General features: G+C 42.4%; 1 protein-coding gene across 2 annotated transcripts in view; it reads right to left on the minus strand.

Annotated features, from left to right (window-relative positions):
* Nucleotides 1–9,605: 9,605 nt before the first annotated feature.
* Nucleotides 9,606–19,474, minus strand: part of Pdk1 (pyruvate dehydrogenase kinase 1) — a 28,536-nt gene continuing 18,667 nt past the window's right edge. For both annotated transcript variants that reach the window (XM_051184488.1, XM_051184487.1), the window contains 3 exons: nt 17,343–17,453; nt 15,263–15,376; nt 9,606–12,843 (listed from right to left, as the gene is read on the minus strand). In XM_051184488.1, the coding sequence (XP_051040445.1) occupies nt 12,703–12,843; nt 15,263–15,376; nt 17,343–17,453 (366 nt within the window). In that variant the 3' untranslated portion in view covers nt 9,606–12,702. The remainder of the gene's footprint in view (nt 12,844–15,262; nt 15,377–17,342; nt 17,454–19,474) is intronic.

A 19,474-nucleotide genomic window follows, 5' to 3' on the forward strand; every position in this document is an offset into this window, starting at 1 on the left:
TGTAGAATTGCTGGAGCCCACATAGCTTGTTATTTTGAAAGCATGTTTGGAAAATTACATTATTAAATATTAGTGAATTAAAAGAGTGGCATTTTCATGAAATGTTAGTGTTTTGTTGTTGTTGCCAGTCATGAACCACATTGAATGTATCTGGAATTCCTTCTTTAATTAAAAGAATGAAATTCTTTGGGATTTGGAGTGTTGAGATGGTGCTGTCTGCACAATCTTGTGGACTTGAGTTGGAATCCTCAGAACCCACATAAAAGCCAGGCATGGTTACACATGTGCTTGTAACCATGGAGACAGAAGGATTGTTTGGGCTGAAAGACCCTGTGTCAAGGGAATAATACAGAGAGGACAAGAGCCGGGCACACCCGACATCTTTAGGTCTGTGTGTGTGAATCAGCACACATACTTGCACACATGTGCGTACACACACACACACACACACACACACACACACACACACACACACACAATCCTTTTATAAAACATTCTTTGTCCAAAAGCCCTGTGTAGCCTTTGAAAGAAAGCAAATGGCTCAGAGAGCCTAACGCTGGCTTAGCAAGGCTGGAGTAGAGAGATGCTGCCTTGTAGCAGTCTATGTGACTTCACCCTATGTGACTTCACCCTATGTGACTTCAACAGTGCAAAAAGTGACAAGGCAAAGGAAACAGGACCTGGGGTCCCTGACTGTGATCTCAGGAACAGGCCAATCCCAAATTGCCTTCTTGTGGAAATGACACCAAGCCACTGCATTGCCTCATTTGTGATCATGCGCTGTAGTGAGGCTCTCACATGACATCAGGCACTGAAGAGCAAGCCAGGACCAGCTTAAATACCTCAGTGTGACAAGTGATGGACAGAGCCTATGACATGAGGAAGGGCTGGGCCAGAACAAACACAAATCAGTGATGCAAAGAAGGTAATTACATGGACAGGGTAGTGTCATCAGACATGTCAAAGGAACCAAACTGCAGCTAATGGTTCCTTGTGGGGTCCCACTCCCAAGAGTTCCTGAAGTAGAGTTCCAGGTGCCTTTCTGAGGTCACTGTACTGCACATTTCCTAACCTTTATTTCTGCTCCCCATTTTAAGCCTTTTCCATAACAATATTTCAGGAGACACTCGGGTTATTTGCTAACATCTGGATGCTTTATTTCAATAGCCTCCTCTGTCCAAGACGAACTATATATGTATAAAAAAAAAAAAAAAAAAAAAAAAAAAAAAGGCGAGCTTCTCTGGCGCTCTCCCTGCCTACAATTTGCAGGCCCCTCTTCCTTTGTGCTTGAAAAATGCTGACCCTTCTCCCTGTCTTTGATCATCTACTCTTTTTCCATTTTCCATGAGCCATCAAAGCTATTACAGGGTCTCATTGCTCTCACCCCCAGGCCCCGCTAGTGTCCTTGGATGCGACTGCGCGAGGGTAACATTTTGAGATGCTATCTGAGATTCCTTCTCTGAATTTCTTTTACTCTTTGTCCTCAATTCATTTAATCAGTGCATCCATTGCCTTGGGGAAGGATGTTAGAGTAGAAAAGTAAAGAAAATGATTTTTTTAAAAACATCTGAAGCATGTAACTTAGGACATTAAAAAAAAATATATAACTTAGGCCTGGAGGGAAATCAGGTCATAGAAATTATATGAGGGATAAATGGCCCTGAGTAGCATTGTCTGTCCCCTCTGATCCTGTTGCGTCCCTGCCTCCATTCATCTTTCAACTCTGAACAGGAAAATGTACTCCCATGCTGGAGGGAGATGCTCTAAGTCTGTTTGGAAACGCAAGCACAGGCAAGAGCTCTGCTGAGAGAGGGTCAAGCCAAGGATTTCCTCCTGCCCAGGGAGAGGAACATGTTAGCAATGTAAGAGCCAGCAGTCAGAGCCAGCCTCACCCATCCCTGCAGAAGCACTTCCCCAGAGCCCCACAGTAGCACTGGAGTGAGTGAGAAAAGCCATGCAGACATGGAGGCTCTCATACATCCCTGCCTTCCTCCCTCTGGGGTACCTCATCCTTGGCCGATGCGGATAACCCCTGCCTGCCTGGAATATCAGCTGAATTTTATAATTATCTCACCCACATTTATGACCCCTCCCACGGCATGACCTTTGTTTTTTCCGACTGACTGCTGCAAGAATGCAGTGGGCATGCTTCTCACCTTTGCACAGGACCACTCTGTGGAGATATCTCAGCTCAGGCACTCCAAAAGCAGTCAAGTCGTCAGCCTGGTTGAAGAACTTCCTGCTCTCTCCCAGGCTGCCTTCTACCAACCCTTCCATAGGTAGCTCAGGTGTGGCTGTGGAGAATGTCCTAGCTCTCAGGTGTGGCTGTGGAGAATATCCTAGCTCTCAGGTGTGACTGTGGAGAATGTCCTAGCTCTCACCTGTGACTGTGGAGAATGTCCTAGCTCTCACCTGTGACTGTGGAGAATGTCCTAGCTCTCACCTGTGGCTGTGGAGAATGTCCTAGCTCTCAGGTGTGACTGCGGAGAATGTCCTAGCTCTCACCTGTGACTGTGAAGAATGCTCTAGCTCTCAGGTGTGACTGTGGAGAATGTCCCCTCAGCCAACACTTCAATGCCCCAACTTCATTCCATTTCTGGGGGAGTCAACCTAAAACACCTAGCTACCTGAGCATTAACCCTGAGAATCCTGCTTCTGTTTCAAACCTCACATTGCCGGCACAGAGGGGAATCCTTCCATCTTCACACACCTGGGTGTGGTCCTCACACCACCTCCACTTTTACTCTTGCCTTCCCTGGTGGATGTTGATTACCAAAGAGGATGCAATAAAAATGGAGTTAGGGTCTTTCTGTTTTGCCCACCAGCAACCTTGAGCACTTGTTCATCTTCTTTCAAGCAGCTAAGACAGTGCTGTCCTTGTTTCAAAGATCTCTTTTAATCTCAGGTCTGACTTTTTTTTTCTCCAGCTTATGTTTATAACCTTTGTATCTCACCATGCCGGGTGATTCTGGAGGGTAATCAGGTTCACAAAGCACTGCTTGAGTGGTCAGACATCCTACTTAGAAGGGGCGAGGGATGGGAATTAGCTCACTAGTGGAGTTGTTCTTAGCATTTATGAGGTCCCGGGTCCCGTTCTGAGCTCCCATCCCCCCACACTGGGGCACTTGGCACCTTCTGAGTTTTGTCTCATTGTTGAGACAAAACACGTGGCACAGGCAGCTTTCGGAAGGAGGAAGCTTGTGGTGGTTTAAAAATTGTCCCCCAAAGCCAGTGGTACAATTAGGAGGTGTGATCTTGTTGAAGGGTGTCCTGTGAGGGCCTCTTTTGCTCAAGCTTTCCTCAGTGTGACAGTCAGTGGACTTCCTGTTGCCTGCAAGGTGTAGCTGTCTCAGCTCCAGCACCACATCTGCCTGCCCGCTGCCATGCTCCCTGTCATGATGCTGATGGACGGAACCGCTGAAACTGAAAAACAATGCTTGGATAAATGAGAAGGGAAGAAGTGTAACTGTTATATAATCTATACGTTATTTTCATCTCTTTTTCTGCTTGCTTTAAAGTGTACTCTACATGAATACTAACAGGGGAGACAGAACATATGAGCGCCACTGCTAAGTATTTAATGCAAGTGTAGGCTAGGCAAGTGCTAACACTGAGCTACACCCACAGCCCTGCACAGGAACTTGCTGCTTTTAAAGCCATCCCAATAACAAACACAGCATAATGAAATGACCCTCATATGTATCAACAACCTTCGACCTCAGTGATAAACTTACATTTACTTTGTACTTTTCCCTATCTGACCCTTGTAACCACTAACCTTCCATTATCACCAGTCAGGGTTAAAAAAAAAAAAATTTGGGATGTTTTTGTTTGCTTGTTTGTTTGTTTTTTCTAAGACAGAGTTTCTTTGTGTAGCTGTGGAGCCTATCCTGGAATTTGCTCCATAGACCAGGCTGGCCTGGAACTCACAGGGATCTACCTGCCTCTGCCTCCTGAGTGCTGGGGATTAAAGGTGTGCCCCACCACTACCAAGCCAGATTTGTCTTATTTTTGACTCTGTGTGTGTGTGTGTGTGTGTGTGTGTGTGTGTGTGTGTGTGTGTCCATGAGTGTGTGCCAGCTGAGGGCAGGAGATCCCTGGAGTTGGACATAAGACATAAGTGAGTCACCCAACATGGGTGCTGGGCACAGAACTCAGGTCCTCTATAAGAGCACAAAGACTTCTTACCTGCTGATCCATCTCTCCAGGCCCAGACACCAAATGGAAGTAATGCGCCATGAAGTTCACAGCATAGGATGTGATGAGAAAGGCCCAACACAGCCAGAAAGATGCAAATTACAAGGGAGTGTTTATAGTGACTTGCACTTAACACCAGAAAACCACAGGTTCTGTACAGCGACTACTAATCTGTTCAATGGATAGTTTAGACTTAAGGACAATATTGCAAACCCAAATAGCAGGGTAGCCATGCCTCCCAATAATGATGAGCATTTAAGAAAATACATTACCCACTTTATAATGCTAGTATCCAGGAATGCCTCTTCTTGCTTCTTTGGGTTGTTTGTAATCTAGTAATTTCTTAGAGCATTGAGTTTATTTAGTAGTGTGCATCTCTCTGCGCCTGAAGCAATAGTACTGAGGTCACAGTAAGTCAGATCCACTTCACTTAAATGCTCCTGAAATTAGCTCATTGAAAGGGTATGAAGTCTTTGCTTCTTTTCCTAACAAAACAATAGAACAGACTCTCCAGTAATGGAATCTTTATTTGGTAAGAAATGGAACAACTTGAGATGCAGGGCATGCAAACACAGGGGAGAGAGATGGCTCATATGCCCAGGGAAGCTGCTAATATGCCCAGAAAACAGCAGAAGGCTGGCAGCTTTATCAGGACAGAGCAAGAGTCACACACACATCATAAAGAAAGCGCATTGGCACTCTTGGTGATGAGGCAGTCGGGTAACCGGAGAGCAGCAGCAATTACTATGCAAAGCTAATTGTAAGTCAGCAGTCCCCTGGCAGTGGCTGAGAAGGAAAAACTAGTCTTAAAGAATAAAGCATGCTGTCTTGGTAATGGCCCAGCAGAGTTCCGGAAACAAATGTAACCTGGGAGATTTTCGTTTGTTTCTGATGATTTATTTTTATGTGAGTGTGTGTGGATATACACTTCACATGTGTGTCAGCTCCCAAGGAGTCCAGAAGATCATATCTGATTTCGTGGAGCTATTGTTACAGGTGTTGAGGGTCACCCACTCGATATCAAACTTGGGTTCTTTGGAAGAGCGGGGTAGTCTTAACTGGCAAGCCATCTCTCCAGCTCCACTTGTTCTTACAGGTGCCTTGTATTAATGTCACTGCTTTATAAAATGCATAACACAGACTCCAAAAGATAAAAGTTGCATGCTCTTTATCACATGAAGACCTAGCCTATGTCTATATGGATGTACATAGCTGGGTGTGAGTGTACATGTAGGCTATGAAACTAGAAAGTGAACCATTCATCAAAGTGCTAAATGGGACAGAGGGCAGGGGGCTCAAGGACACCAGAAACATGAAAGCAAAAAGGCTATGGGTGGATAGGTGGAAGGGTACAAGGTAGGTCAGGGATGGAGAGGTGGGGAAGAGAATAAACAACAAATCTTGTTTGAAAATGCTATGATGAAAACTTATACTGATTATTTTTTTTAAAAAAAGAAATCATAGGTTCTGTGCCTCCCCCCAAAAATTGACTTGACTAATTTAAAAAGTAGCAGTGATCTTTATAGATTTGGAACTTACATTGTTTATATAAATTTTAAATTATAGAATATGGTTATTAAAATATACAATTATCTCCAGTGTCTCTCATCCACCTAGGAAGCATTCAAAACTGCCTGTTTGAGGACTAAATAATGAGTATTAAGTAGTATGTGCCTCCTGCAAAATAATAATAATAATACCATTCTAACTCAAAGGAACATGAGCAAAACAAACAGAGAAATCTCTAAAGATTGAGAGATAAACACTGAAAATGGCTAGTGATCACTGGAAAAATCTAGCTGGATCCACCTTTCTATGCAGACAAGGTTCAGCGAGTGGTAAGCAATTGTAAATTTATTTTATCACTTTATGTTAGGATTCTCCCCAGCTCAGTAGTAACTACCCTGCTTTTAATCTCTAATTTACTCAGGGTTTTGCTTTACCCCACAAAACCTGTACACCATTTGATACTTCATGGGTTAATGTTACGAGTAATTTTCCCACCAACCTGGTCCCATAGCCACACCAGTCCCAAATAACACACAGAAACGCTGTATTTGATATAACGCTGTTGGCCTGTTACTAGCATTTCTTATTGGCTGGCTCTGTCTTAAATATTAGCCCATTTCTATCAATCTAAGTATTTCCACGTGGTCTTATCTTACCGGAGAGAGGGTCCCGAGTTCTGCTCTTTCAGTCCTCCATGTTGAATCTCCTCCTTACTACTTCCTTTCTCCTTGTCTCCTAGTCCCGCCTATCTTGCTTTCCTATTGGCCAACAGTGCTTTATTCATTAACCAATAAGAGAAACATATTTACAGAATGACATCTCCTATCAGGTAAAACAAGCTAACACCAAATATAGCTCCTTTTCCACATACTGTTCCTTCCAGAATGTGAAATTAACTTAGGTACTCATCAGTTATAAACAGATAAAAGAAAATATAGCATATATACAATGGAATAACCTTCAGCCATTAAAAATATTGAAATTCACAGGAGCTGGAGAGATGGCACTGGCTAGTCTTCCAAAGGACCTAGGCTTGATTCCCAGCATGCCCCTGGTGACTCACAGTCATCTATAACTCTATATCCAGGGTGTCTGATGCTCCCTTCTGGTCTCTGTAGACTTTACATGCACATGGTGCACTGACAATGTAGGCAGGTAAAACATCCATGCACATAAAAATAAATCACAAAATTACAAAATATCAAAATCTTATCATGTGTGGTAACACAGATGGGCCTGGGGACATGTGAACTGGGAACAGAGAGACGAGCACCTCACAATCCACAATCGCACTCACCTATAGATGCTCAATAGGTTGATCTGAGAGCATGAAACTGAGGTTATCGGAGGCAAGAAAGGACAGAGAGAGGTTGGTGATGAGGTAAAACATGGACAGGAGGGAAAAGTGCTCCTACACTATGCCACAGGGTGACCACAGTCCGTAATGATATATTATAGACTTCAAAACAAATTAGAAATTCTTAATAAGATTATATCCTGAACAACGGGTAAGTTTCAGCCTCCAGATGCCACCTGTCAGTCTCTGATCTCTGGTTGCTCCCCATCCCCTGGTGCCTGCTGGGTCCTCCAGATCTCTTTGTTTCCCTAGGACGGGCCACTTGTGCACGCTGACTTGGGCCAACCTCATTCTTACAGTCAGTTTGGGATTCACCATTGCCACTATGTCTTGGGGTAACCTGAGTTTGACACAGGTCCAGGAATGGCCAGCAAATGGAGGCATGCTGAAGCTATATGCTCATCTGGCTCAAAATACATGAGCAGCAGTGGCTTGGGAAAGAACCATGTCACTTACCCAATTTTTACTCGGGGGTTAGAGACAGGGTTTCTCTGTGTAACAGCCCTGCCTGTCCTGACACTCACTCTGTAGACCAGGCTGGCCTTGGACTCACAGAGATCTGCTTGCCTCTGTGACACCCACACTCCCCCTTACCTCCATCCCCCCTCACCCCCCACCCCCTCACACCCCCTTGAAATATGTGAGCCCCTCCCCCCAAGACAAGCTTTCAGTACCTCCTTTGAGGTTTGGGGATACAGAGTAAAACTACGTGTGATGTGACTGCATAAGAATGTATGTGTAGTGTGTGCGTGTATGTGCGTATGCTCACTTGTGCATGTACATATATAGGTGCCAGAGTATCCTCCTGTATCACAGAGGTTCTCAACCTGTGGGTTATGACCCCTTTGGGGTTATATATCAGATATTTACATTCCCCACAGTAGCAGAATTACAGTTATGAAGTAGCGATGAAATAATTGTATGGTTGGGGTCACCACAGGAACTGTATTAAAGGGTTGCATTAGGAAGGTTGAGAACCGCTGCTCTAGAAGGTCCATTTTGTTTCCTGAGATGGCCTCTCACTGAACCTAGAGCTCTCCCACTGTGTCCGCCCCAGGGATCCTCCTGCATCTCTTCCCTCAGCACGAGGACTCCAGGGGTGCACTGGGATACACAGCTTTTCTTTCTTAAAGGTTGGGTGCTGGGATCCAAACTCAGGTGTTCCCACTTACACTCTCTCCATCCTCTCCTCCACATGAGTCCGTTCTAACAAAGAAGTCTTAGCACCTTTGCATACTAACACACCCAATTCCTGCCTTTGCAGGAATTAAAACTCTAATATCCCCCATGTCCAGCAACAGGACAATAGGCCTGAGATGTCTAATTGGCTGATCCTCCTGAGCATCATATGCAAGTGGAATGTGACTAACCTTCAACTTGTCGAGTCTCAAGTACATGCTATTCAAGAAGTGACCCTAAACGTCATCCTTGGCGTTACTAGCAGAACAGTATTTATACCTACATTTCTGCCCAGTGAGTGTGTGCTTCTTTTGTACTTTGGAAACATCTTCACAGCACTGTCCACTACTCTTTCCATCCTTATATTTTATCTTTGCCTCATGTTGGCAACCATCCACTGTTTGCTCTGCTTCCTGGCTCATTTTAAGGGATTACTGAGAAAGGAAGGTGCTATTAAACACATCATCATTACACATTTGGCAGATGTAAGCACCTATAGTGCTTGGCCAGTTCATATTAAACCAGTTGTTTTTATATTGTAATAGGAAAAACAAAACTGCTTGCTTCTTCCATTCTATTTCAGATATAGTGTAATACTACCTCCATTTTAAAAATAATTTTTGCAAAAATAACTTCATCCAGTGCTGTAGTTACACCCAGTACACTAGCTGCTAAATTCTTCCTATGCACTTGTATAGGAAGAATGTCATTAGAGCATTCATCTCAGTCACCTAGAACAAAACCATAGAGAATACTGGACCTTTTTAGGTTTGAGTTAAATCAAAACGTACTGCTCATATACTATTTTTTTTATTTAATTTTGATTTTTCTTTTCATATAGTATTTTAAAGGAACGTTTCAACATTTCTAAAACTTCTGAATAGCAAGTGGCATTATTTTGGTCACAGCTAAAAAATCTATCCATTGTACCCTGTAACAACTGCAGGTACTTCCAGAATCTTGGAAAATAATTCCTGAGCATCCATTCCTAAGGTAAAACTCTCTAACTTACCGATGTAAAAGGACAGTTGTCACTGTTCACTAAGTTATTCCCATATAAGGTAACAGCTTCTTTTTCCTTCTTCTTTTGAGACAGGGTCTCAAATATCCCAGATTGACTTGGAATTCATTATGTAGCCAAGGGTGACCTTGAACTTCCAATCTTTTAGCTTCTATCTCCCCTGTAAGCCAGAGATTGTAGGCATGCACTCCTGGATTACCAGCATATATCACCTATGTGGCACTAGGGCTTAAATCCAAGTAAAAGCTTTAGGAGGCCAACAAAATCGACAACCTGGCCTTTTTCTATTCAAATCTATGATTAAAATTTGCTAAAGAAATATGAAGACTACAGAAAAAAAAGTGGGTAATAAAATGTTTAATCCTTTCCAAACACAAAAGTAGAACTAATGACACAGTAGTTTACAAATGCCAGGACTAAGTAAAATAGGAATGCATTCATTTCTGACATGAAAAAATAACTTCACAAAGTATTAGTTGTATTACTTTTTGAGTGAGAAAATTAATAGTATTAAGACCAGAAGTTGATCAGCTATCATGAGTAGTTCCTTCAATAAAAACAACCAAGTTTAACCCTGGCCAACCTATCCTCTGAAGTTTCACATTTCTTTGTGAAACTAATGACATGAACTTAGAAGTTTACTGGCTGGGGTTCCTCCCCAATTAACCATTCACCGAGCCACACAAACTCTTCCCCTTCCCTCTGTAATTGTTATGAACTTTATTGGTTTTAAAACAAACAAAAACCACAGGGACCATGCAGCCCTGGCTGGCCCAAAACTCCCTGTGCTGACCAGGCTGCCTCAAACTCAAGAGATTTACTTACAGGCATGCCACCTTACTGAATTTAACAGTCAAGAGTTAGATGTGGGGCTTTTATGCTATCAATGAGGAAATAGGATGCAGATCTGTCTTGACTATAAAAATTCAGAAACTCCATTAGCATTAAGTAGAAGGTAGTGCTGGTTAAGTCAAGCCCCTTCCTATAATTATTTCTACTGTGCAAAGTTACCCAGAATTATTTATAGAGTTTTTCAAAATTATACATCAGGTCTCCATCTATGTAGTACATGTCAATCATTGGCAGTATCATTAGATAATGAAAATCTAGGGTAACTCAAACCACACAAACTCAGCTATCTGCTTCCCCATTAGACTATACACACTGGAAACCTGCCTTAAACACCTCTATTAGAGAGTTAGAGAGTGCAAGACACCTAGCTACAAATGAAGTTTCGTTTGCATTATTTTGTGTGGTACGTGTGGGGAATCCCATGTGCCATTGCATGTGTGGAGGTCTGAAGACAACTCATGGCGTAGTTGCTTCTTTCCTTCCATCATGTGTGTTCTGAGGAAAGAACTAGGTTGCCAGGCTTGGTGGCCATTGCTTTTACCTGCTGGCACCTACTTACAGTTTCTTGAATGTTTATAGAATGTTGATGGTAAGATGAATTGCTCTTTAAAAGACATGAGTACATTTCTAAACTTCCGTAAATGACTCAAGTTTATCTGAGAAGAGCTGATCCATGTTTTCAGTTACTGTCACTGAAAAAACATCTTATACTATGGTAGAATTCTGCTTCAATATCTCCATGTAGAAACTTCACAGGGGAAGACACTGACCATTATAAAGTGTAAAGGCATCAAAACCAACTAACACTTTAAACTGCAGCATGGAATATTCTTACAATCCCTTTCTTGCAATGCACTGGCATAGTCATTAACTCCCTGACCAGCAATCTATTTTATAGCTATATCACATAGAATAACTGCTGACAGACCAGCCAGCTCACCTTTAGAATCTAAAAACCTTTTTAGATATCTTTAAAAGCTCTGAAAAAGCCACCCCCATTTTCGCACACAATTGTCCATCTGTTACCATGATAACAAAGCAGAAGGTGCTACACCTTAACAAGAGACTGAAGTAAAATAATTTTACTTCTTGTCTGAAAACATTTCTTAGCTCTTAAATGGGGGAGGGAGGACCTTTTAACTCCTTGGAGAGGGAAAAGTATTTCACAAGTAAAAATAGTACATTTATTAACAGTTGTACAAAAGATTCCAAAATATTTCATCATTGCAAGAAAATGTAATTTAAAGCTAATTAAGTGTAATACAGGGAATAAAAGTCACTCATGAACACAGTCTATTATTTCTTACAAAGTTCTCAATTAGGAACAGCAGGTATAAGGTGTGTCTTTCCCAACATTTGGTCGAGTTAGCTGAAAGCCCTGGCCGATTGGACCTGAGTTTCAGGCCCCTCACCTCTCACATGAGGGTCCTGGACTGACCACCCTGGGGCATCCTCAACCTACATGTTTCTATCATTTGGTACAAGAATTCTATTTTGTGCCACATTGCATGATTTGGCTTTTGTCTTAAATATATATGTATAATTTTAAAAAAGTCATGTCTTTAGTTACCACTTAAAACCAAGATGACTAAGGTAACCCTAGTCTCTCTGTTCCTGACTCTGCTTTCAATTGAACCTGACCGGAGATTTAGATTATGTTCCCTAAGGTCTAGCAATCTGACCTGGAAACAGGAAAACCAATCCAGTCTGTCACTTTGTCAACAGCAGTGGTGTCACTATTCACTGAAGAGTGATTTCAGCCAGGCCAACTATGAGTCTCACCTAGTTTGAGAAACTCATCCCTGGCCTTCCGCCTCTGGATGCCTGGAGGAGGACCCAGAAAAACAAATAAATTCTTTCAAAAGCTCCATCAGATAATCTCAACAGTCATTCGGTTCAGCCAGGTGCACTGAGAGCTTTGTTCTAGTTCATTCTCTGCTGCTACTTTGCTTGTTTGGGCATACACATTTCTCTTATGCACCAGACACACCCTTCTCCAGATGCTAAGGATGGGCGTTGAGTTCAAGGCCAGCGAGGGCTACATAGAGACATTGTTCTTAAAGAAAATCCCTTGCATTGATCCTGAGCACACTACCTTCGGGAAATCAGACATTACAATCCTCTGTAATAAAACGATGCCATGATCAATTTATTTCAGTAGACAATGCATGAAAGGTCCTACTGGTACCACTGTGTTCTGTGTTCGTGGAAGATGAGAAAACCATTTAATTAGCTGTTACCACCAACAGGTAACAAGAACTCCAAAAGTGGGCCACTTACCAGCTACTCTGCAGTCTTTGTTTCTTGCAGGCATAAATGAAAATTTGAAAATCAATATTCAACTTCCTCCAGAAACCCAGACTTCGCACTCCATAAGTCTACCACACAGAGGGAAATTGATACTATGAGTGTTTAAAAATATGTCCAATTAACCAAACACATCAGAATAAAGCTGGTATACTTGATCCTTTAGGAGTTTTAGCGACATGAATTGTGAAAATCACAAATAACATATTTGGTACAATGTGGCTCCAAACACATCTCTTCCAAAAACCACATTTGGATGTTCCAGACGTCCTATGTCCATTTAAGAGCTTCGGAATGTGGTCATGTCTTTGGGCTCTCTGCTGGGAACACACCAGTCGTCAGCCTCATGGTTTGTTTTGTAATGCTTCCAGGCAGCTTTATTATACACAGGGAGTCTCTCGATGGATTCTGTTGACAGAGCCTGGGGTTGAAAAGAAGTCCTCTAAGTTGGGCATTTTTAAGAATTCACTGTCTGAGACAATATACAATGGTTAACAACGACTACAGGTAAACAACATTCTACTGGGATCGTACCAATTAATTACTAATCGCACACCGTCTTCAGAGTGGACATATTTGAAACATGCTATTTACTATATCTGTGGCACCAATAACACAGTGACTGGATTTGACGCTTTACCATTCCCTAGCCAGCCTGGAAACATCTTCCAAGGTAGAACAGACACCTCCTACAAAATGCACGCCCAGCCAGGAACAACTACTTTAAAAAGCTGGCTAAGTGTAAGAGCATAAAAATGTATACAGATTTAATGAGAAGAAACCCAATCTTCTTCACTATATAGTAATGTGCTATTAAAAATGTTAACGCACAGGGAAGGAGATGGCTCAGTGGTTAAGAGCCCTTGTTTTTGTAGAGGACCCGGATTCAGTTCCCAGCACCCACATGGTAGCTCACTCACTACTATCTCTGACTCCAGTCCAAAACACCTGATGAGCTCTTCTGAGCTCCACATACATCAGGAAGGCATGTAGTACTCAGACATACATGTAGGCAAAACACTCATACATATAAAATAATCATTTTTAAAAATTAAAAACTGAACACCAATATTAACATAAAAAAAAAAATCAAGCGAAATCTAAGACTTCTTGGCTTTTACATGAATGGTGCTTGGTCCTGTTTGTCCCCTCCCAGTACCCGAGGCTGAAGACTAAACACAGAGTCTTTCTTGTCACTGAACAACATCCCAGTCCAAATACTGTGCTGTCTTCTCCTGCCATTACAGTCAGTTGTGGTCACTGAACATGTATTTCTGTTCCCTGTACACAACCATTCATTCAATGCTCTACAACTTCCTGTAGACAACAGAAACCAGGGATAACTACACTTCCAATTACTGCCTTCACAGTAGGAATTTTCAGAATTTCAACAAAAAGTCACTGGTATTCCCCAAGATGTTGGCAATCCAGCACCAGCAGTTCTGGATGCTTGTATTCTAGCTTTTCCCAAACAGAAGAAACTTCTACCTGTGTGCTCTAAGTAGTCTAAACATATATAAAAATGTTATATTAGTGCTGAAAATACTGCACTGATGTTGTCATATTTAAGTTCCTCACAATAACATGTTAAAAATAAAAACATGGCTATAAAGAATTTAATCTTTTCAGGCCAACTTTTTTTTTCCACAAAATTCTTGAGCATAGCCTATAAAATCGGTGCCATCTAGTGGCCAGAACAAGAAACTAGAGCACCAACCATGTAACCAGTGCTTTGAAAATATTACATTTATTTATGGCTCAAGCAGGTAAAGATGCTTGCTATCAAGCCTAAAGACCTGAACTCCAGCACTGCCCTCTGACCTCTACACATGCAAGCCACACACCACACATTCTAAATGAATAAATCCATAGTTTTAAAAGAACAACTTTAGGTAGCTGGGGAGAAGGCTCAGCAGTTAAAAGCATTTGCTTCTCTCACAGAAGTCCTGGGTTTTATTCCTAGCACCTACATGGTGGCTCACAAATATCTGTAACTACCATTTCAGGGCGTCTGATACTGTCTTCTCCAGGCACATATGTGGTACACATACATGCAGGCAAAACACTCATACACATATTTTGTTTTTTAGAAAAAGAATAATTACTTACTGGCAGTTGGGGAGCACTAGCCTAACATGTGGAAGGCCATGAGCTCACACACACGCAAAGGCTGGGTGTTATTATTCTGGCTAGATGGCTGAGCAGTTAAAGGTGGTGGTCACCAGGCCTGATGACCATGGTCAGTCTCCAGAACCCACATGGTAAAAGGAAAGAACTAATCCTGCAAAGCTGTTCTCTGACAACCATGCATGTGCACACCCACGAACACACATGGTAAACAAAGGTGGGTTTTTGTTTCTTTTTAAAGAGCCGATCGATGGCTGGCCATGTGCTTCACATGAAAACTAAATTCACTTTTTTTTTTTTTAAACAGTGCTTTGGGTGAATCCAGGTCTACCCCGTACCCTTGGGATTCTCTACCTTAGCCTAATCTTTCTTTCCCCACTGCTCCCAACTATCAAAATGGGTGCATTCCCATGTAAGTATCACTTCATTTATTAAATAGCATGAGGTTTACTAAAATCCCATTATACTTTCTCATTGGTTCTTACCATTAAAAAAAAAAAAAATGGGGGCTGGAGAGATGGCTGCTCTCCCAGAGGACCCAGGTTCAGTTCCCACACAGTGGCACACAACTGTCTGTAACTCCAGTCCCAGGGGGTCCTATGCCTACTTCTGGTCTGTAAGGGTACCAGGCACATTCACTGTACACAGACATACATGTAAAAACAGAAAAAATATATTTTAATACAGTTAAATTGGGAAGCTTCCATTATTACCTTAATATAAATAACAGCATCAGTCCCATAGCCCTCCAAGGAGTACAGCTTTAGGTCCCCCTGGAAGTACTGTGCATAGAGGCGTGATATGGGCAATCCATAACCAAAACCAGCCTGTGCAATGAGAAAACAAAGTTTGATTCAGAGACCCACATCCTGAAACACTTTTCTAAGGCAATGCTATGAAATACTGCATCAGCGTCCGAGAGAGCTCATAAAACACAATCATGCTCAAGGATTAAGATGGAGTCAGGCTGAGCCCATTAGTGCACCAATTCTGGACCTAAAGCCCTTTACTCTATCTATAAAATAACTGGGGTAGTCTGGAGAAGGCATATTGCTTTTCTTTGCTGTCATGCTCCAGGGTTTGCCAAGACAGCTCTTGGCAATTCCATAAAAAGCACACTGTTTTGTTTAGGAGCAAGACTAGAAAACACCTTGTAGCAGCTTTACTAGCAATAGACAGGAATCTCAGGACTTGACACCATGGATACCCAGCCTTTGTTCTGATCCTGGATATAATCTGTAACAGTCCACTCTCTTCATTCTCACAGATCACCTCCCTGCTCCAAAGTCTTCCACACCCGACTCCCTGCCCTAGGGACAAAAGCCAAGCTTCTGGACAGCTTCCCAGACAAAAGCAGGTTTCTGCCTCCTGCTGGCTCTCCTACCTAGCAGAACAAACCTCCTTCCCTGAGTTCCTGAAACACAAGGCTTCTGAGGCTTTGTTTCACCACTTCCAGTACCTTTACTCACATAACTCCACAAACACCTGGCTCAGGGTAAAAAACATGTCCGTGGTGGTGTTCCCCGCAGCATGTTATTCAGTGTTTGTGTGAAGAGTCCCGCAAAAATAACATGCAGAGGCTTCTTCTCCCACTGATTATTTTCTATCTACTATTACTTGTGTGTCTTTGAGTGCAAGCATGCATGCACATGTAATGTTATATGTGTTGGTTCTCTCCTGCCACATGGGATCTGAGGATCAAATGATGACATTGTGGTGGGGGGCGGATAGTAAGGCAAGCATGTTTCCCACTGAGCCATCCCACAAGTACTAACCATTTTATATTCTAAACTGTTTCTGTGTGTCCTTCCAAATCAACTACAATTTCCAGCTCCCCCCACCCCAGGGCTGAGCTGTTTCTGTGTTTTCAGCTCTCAGAGGGACCTGTGCTGGGAGCCAGCAGGATGGAAGGGGAAGTCGAGGCAGTCATTCCTGCTTCTTCCCTGTTAGGGTGCTTTGTTGGTGGGGGGGGGGGGTTCCTCTGAGAGTAAACAGCACCTACACAGCCATAGCTTGAGATTCAGACAGGTGAATTTAAAAGATCAAAGCCTGGAGGCTGGGGAGGTAGCTCGGCAGTTAAGGGTGATCCAGGTTTGGTTCCCAGCACTCACATAGTGACTAATAGCCATGTATAACTCCAGTTGCAGGGCATTCAACACCCTTTCTGGCATCTGTAGATACCACAGATGTGGTGCGCTTACATACATGCAACCTAAATACTAATATACAAACAATCATAAAAAACAAATTTTTAAAAAATGTAAAAAGCTGGGTAGGCATGTTGGCATATGCCTTTAATCCCAGAACACTGGAGGCAAAGACGTGTAGGTGGCTGTGAACAGCCTGTGTTTCATAGTAAGACCATGCCTCAAATAAATCACAAAGAGATCAGAATCTCAGTTGAGTCTACACAGTGATGTCTTTTTAAACACAAATACTTGAGGGGAAAACATCAATATTAAAAATTAAGGCAATAATGACCAGTTACTGCTACTGTTCCTAGCTTAGTCTTCATATTAAAATAGACTGTCACATATGGTTTACCACACAGAAAACTGCAGGGAGGAGGTCACTACCAAGAGTAGTAGGAAAAAATTCTCAAACTATAATCTGTCTTGTGCCTATTTTAATTAAAAACTAATGCCAGGGCTGCTTAAATTTAGACAGAAGTGTTTGTCTCTAAAGTTTCAAAGCGTTTTCCTTCCCTCGGAGCTCCTGTGAAATTGGCTTAACTAGCTTTGGGAACTCCACAGTCTGATGGTTGACAGACACCGGCCTTTCTGCATCACATACCAGGGGCACTGCACGGGACGTCTCAACACGAGGCCGGGGTGCAGTTGAGTACATGTAGTTGAAGAGTCTGTCAATCTTCCTCAGGGGAACACCACCTCCCCGGTCACTCATCTAAGAGGAAAAAGACCACACTGTGACCGAGCGCCACACATTACAGCATCATGACTGAACTGCTTTGGAAAGAACGCTGCAGTCCAGGCTACAAACACAAACACTGCCCTCAACAGTGTAGCTAAGACAAAGTTAATCCTTCCTGGTGGGCAATATGATAGTCAGGATAAAAATAAATATAAAAAGCAAGGACACACAATACAGCAATGCCACCTCCTAAGGTTTATCCTAAGAAACTAAAGCATGCAAAGTATCCATGACAGTATCCATCATCGTTTTAAGAAAAATCAGAGAGTAACACACACAAGGGACTACATAAAGTACATTTTAAACAAAATACTATGTAGTTGTTTAAATATGTAGAATTCTATGTATTCGCCAGAAAGATCTTCTACCAAAAAAAAAAAAAAAAGGGGGGGGGGACAACAAGGAACAAGTTAGAAATGTTCATAATTCTAATCTAATTTTGTAAATGTATTATAAAGAGAAGTTTGAAATGGGCTGGGGAGATGATTTCACAGTTAAAAGGACTGACTGCTCTTCCAGAGGACTTGTTTGATTCCCAGCTCCTACATGGTGGTTATAAACCATCAATAACGCCAGTTCCGGGGAATCCAGCATCTACTTCTGGTCTCCACGGACATGGCACTCATGTGCACATAATCCGTAAACACACACATACATGAAAATATTTTTTTTAAAGACACTGACCGTGTTGCTACACCTGCAATCTCAGCATGTGGGGGCCTGAGGCAGAAGGAGTGCCACAAGTAGAGGGCAGCATATACCGTGACACCCTATCTCAAAAAGATAAAAGTAAGGGCCAGTGAGACGGCCCAGGGGGTCGATGGCCTGAGTTCAACCCTGGATGCACATGGTGGAAGGAGAATCACCTCCTGCAAGTTGTCCTCTGACCTCCACACCTGTGTGCTCAACATGCGACACAAATAAATAAATACAAATCTGTGACACAGAATCCCAGACAACATCCAGTGAGCTAAAGGACAGATCCTAGTACTATCACATCATTTTTCCAGTCAAGCAACCATACTGTAAATTGAATTAGTAATTAACATACACATTACGTTTACTGTTTTCCTTTATAATTAATATGGGCTATTTTCCTAGCCTATATGCTAATTTTCTATAAACATTCTCCAAAAACAAACAAAACAAAAGAGCTGTGGGATGAGTATTATTTTCAGAGGCTAATTCAATGTCTAGCTGTCCTTCACTGGTGTCCTGTGGGTGTCCTGAAAACCCTGAGTGAGTGGTACATCACAACAGACATCAAAATGGGCAAGACAGGTGACGTGCCACAGAAAGGATTTTGCAGAGGACCCCAGTTTAGTTCCTAGTACACACATGATAGCTCACAACCATCCATACTAAAATATCAGGGGATCCAGTACCCTCTCTTGATATCCAGGGGCACCAGGCACACATGTAGTACACAGATATATATGCAGGCAAAACACATATAAAATAAATCTAAAAATAGAATAGTAATAACAATAACAATAAAGACTAATGGGGAACTACAGAGATAGCTCAGTGGGTGAAGCATTCGATGTACCAAGCACGAGAGGCTGAGTTTAAGTCCCCAGAATCTGCACAAAGCACAGTGGCACATGATCCCTGTGCATGTAATCCCTGTTCTTCTGCAGCAAGGCAGGAAGCAGAGCCAGGACTACTGCAGGCTGGCTAGCCCGGCTCACACAGGAGCAAAAACAGAGAGACCCTGTCTCATACAAGAGATAAAGTGAGGACTGACACCCAAAGCCATCCTCTGTCCATCAAATAAGCACACCTGCACTCAACTTACACCCCCCCCACACACACACATGCACATGCACATGCATGCATGAGCACGCACACACAACATTAAAAGGTAGTTTTGAATGAATGTTTCCTGAATTTCTTTTCTTCTAGCAAAGACTTTCTAGCCAAACAGACCACACTACATGGCATGTACAAAACAAGAAACGATTCCTGGCCATCTGAGGAAAGCATGTGTGTGA

Source organism: Phodopus roborovskii, unplaced genomic scaffold, assembly GCF_943737965.1.
Source record: "Phodopus roborovskii unplaced genomic scaffold, PHOROB, whole genome shotgun sequence".
Taxonomy (NCBI): Eukaryota; Metazoa; Chordata; class Mammalia; order Rodentia; family Cricetidae; genus Phodopus; species Phodopus roborovskii.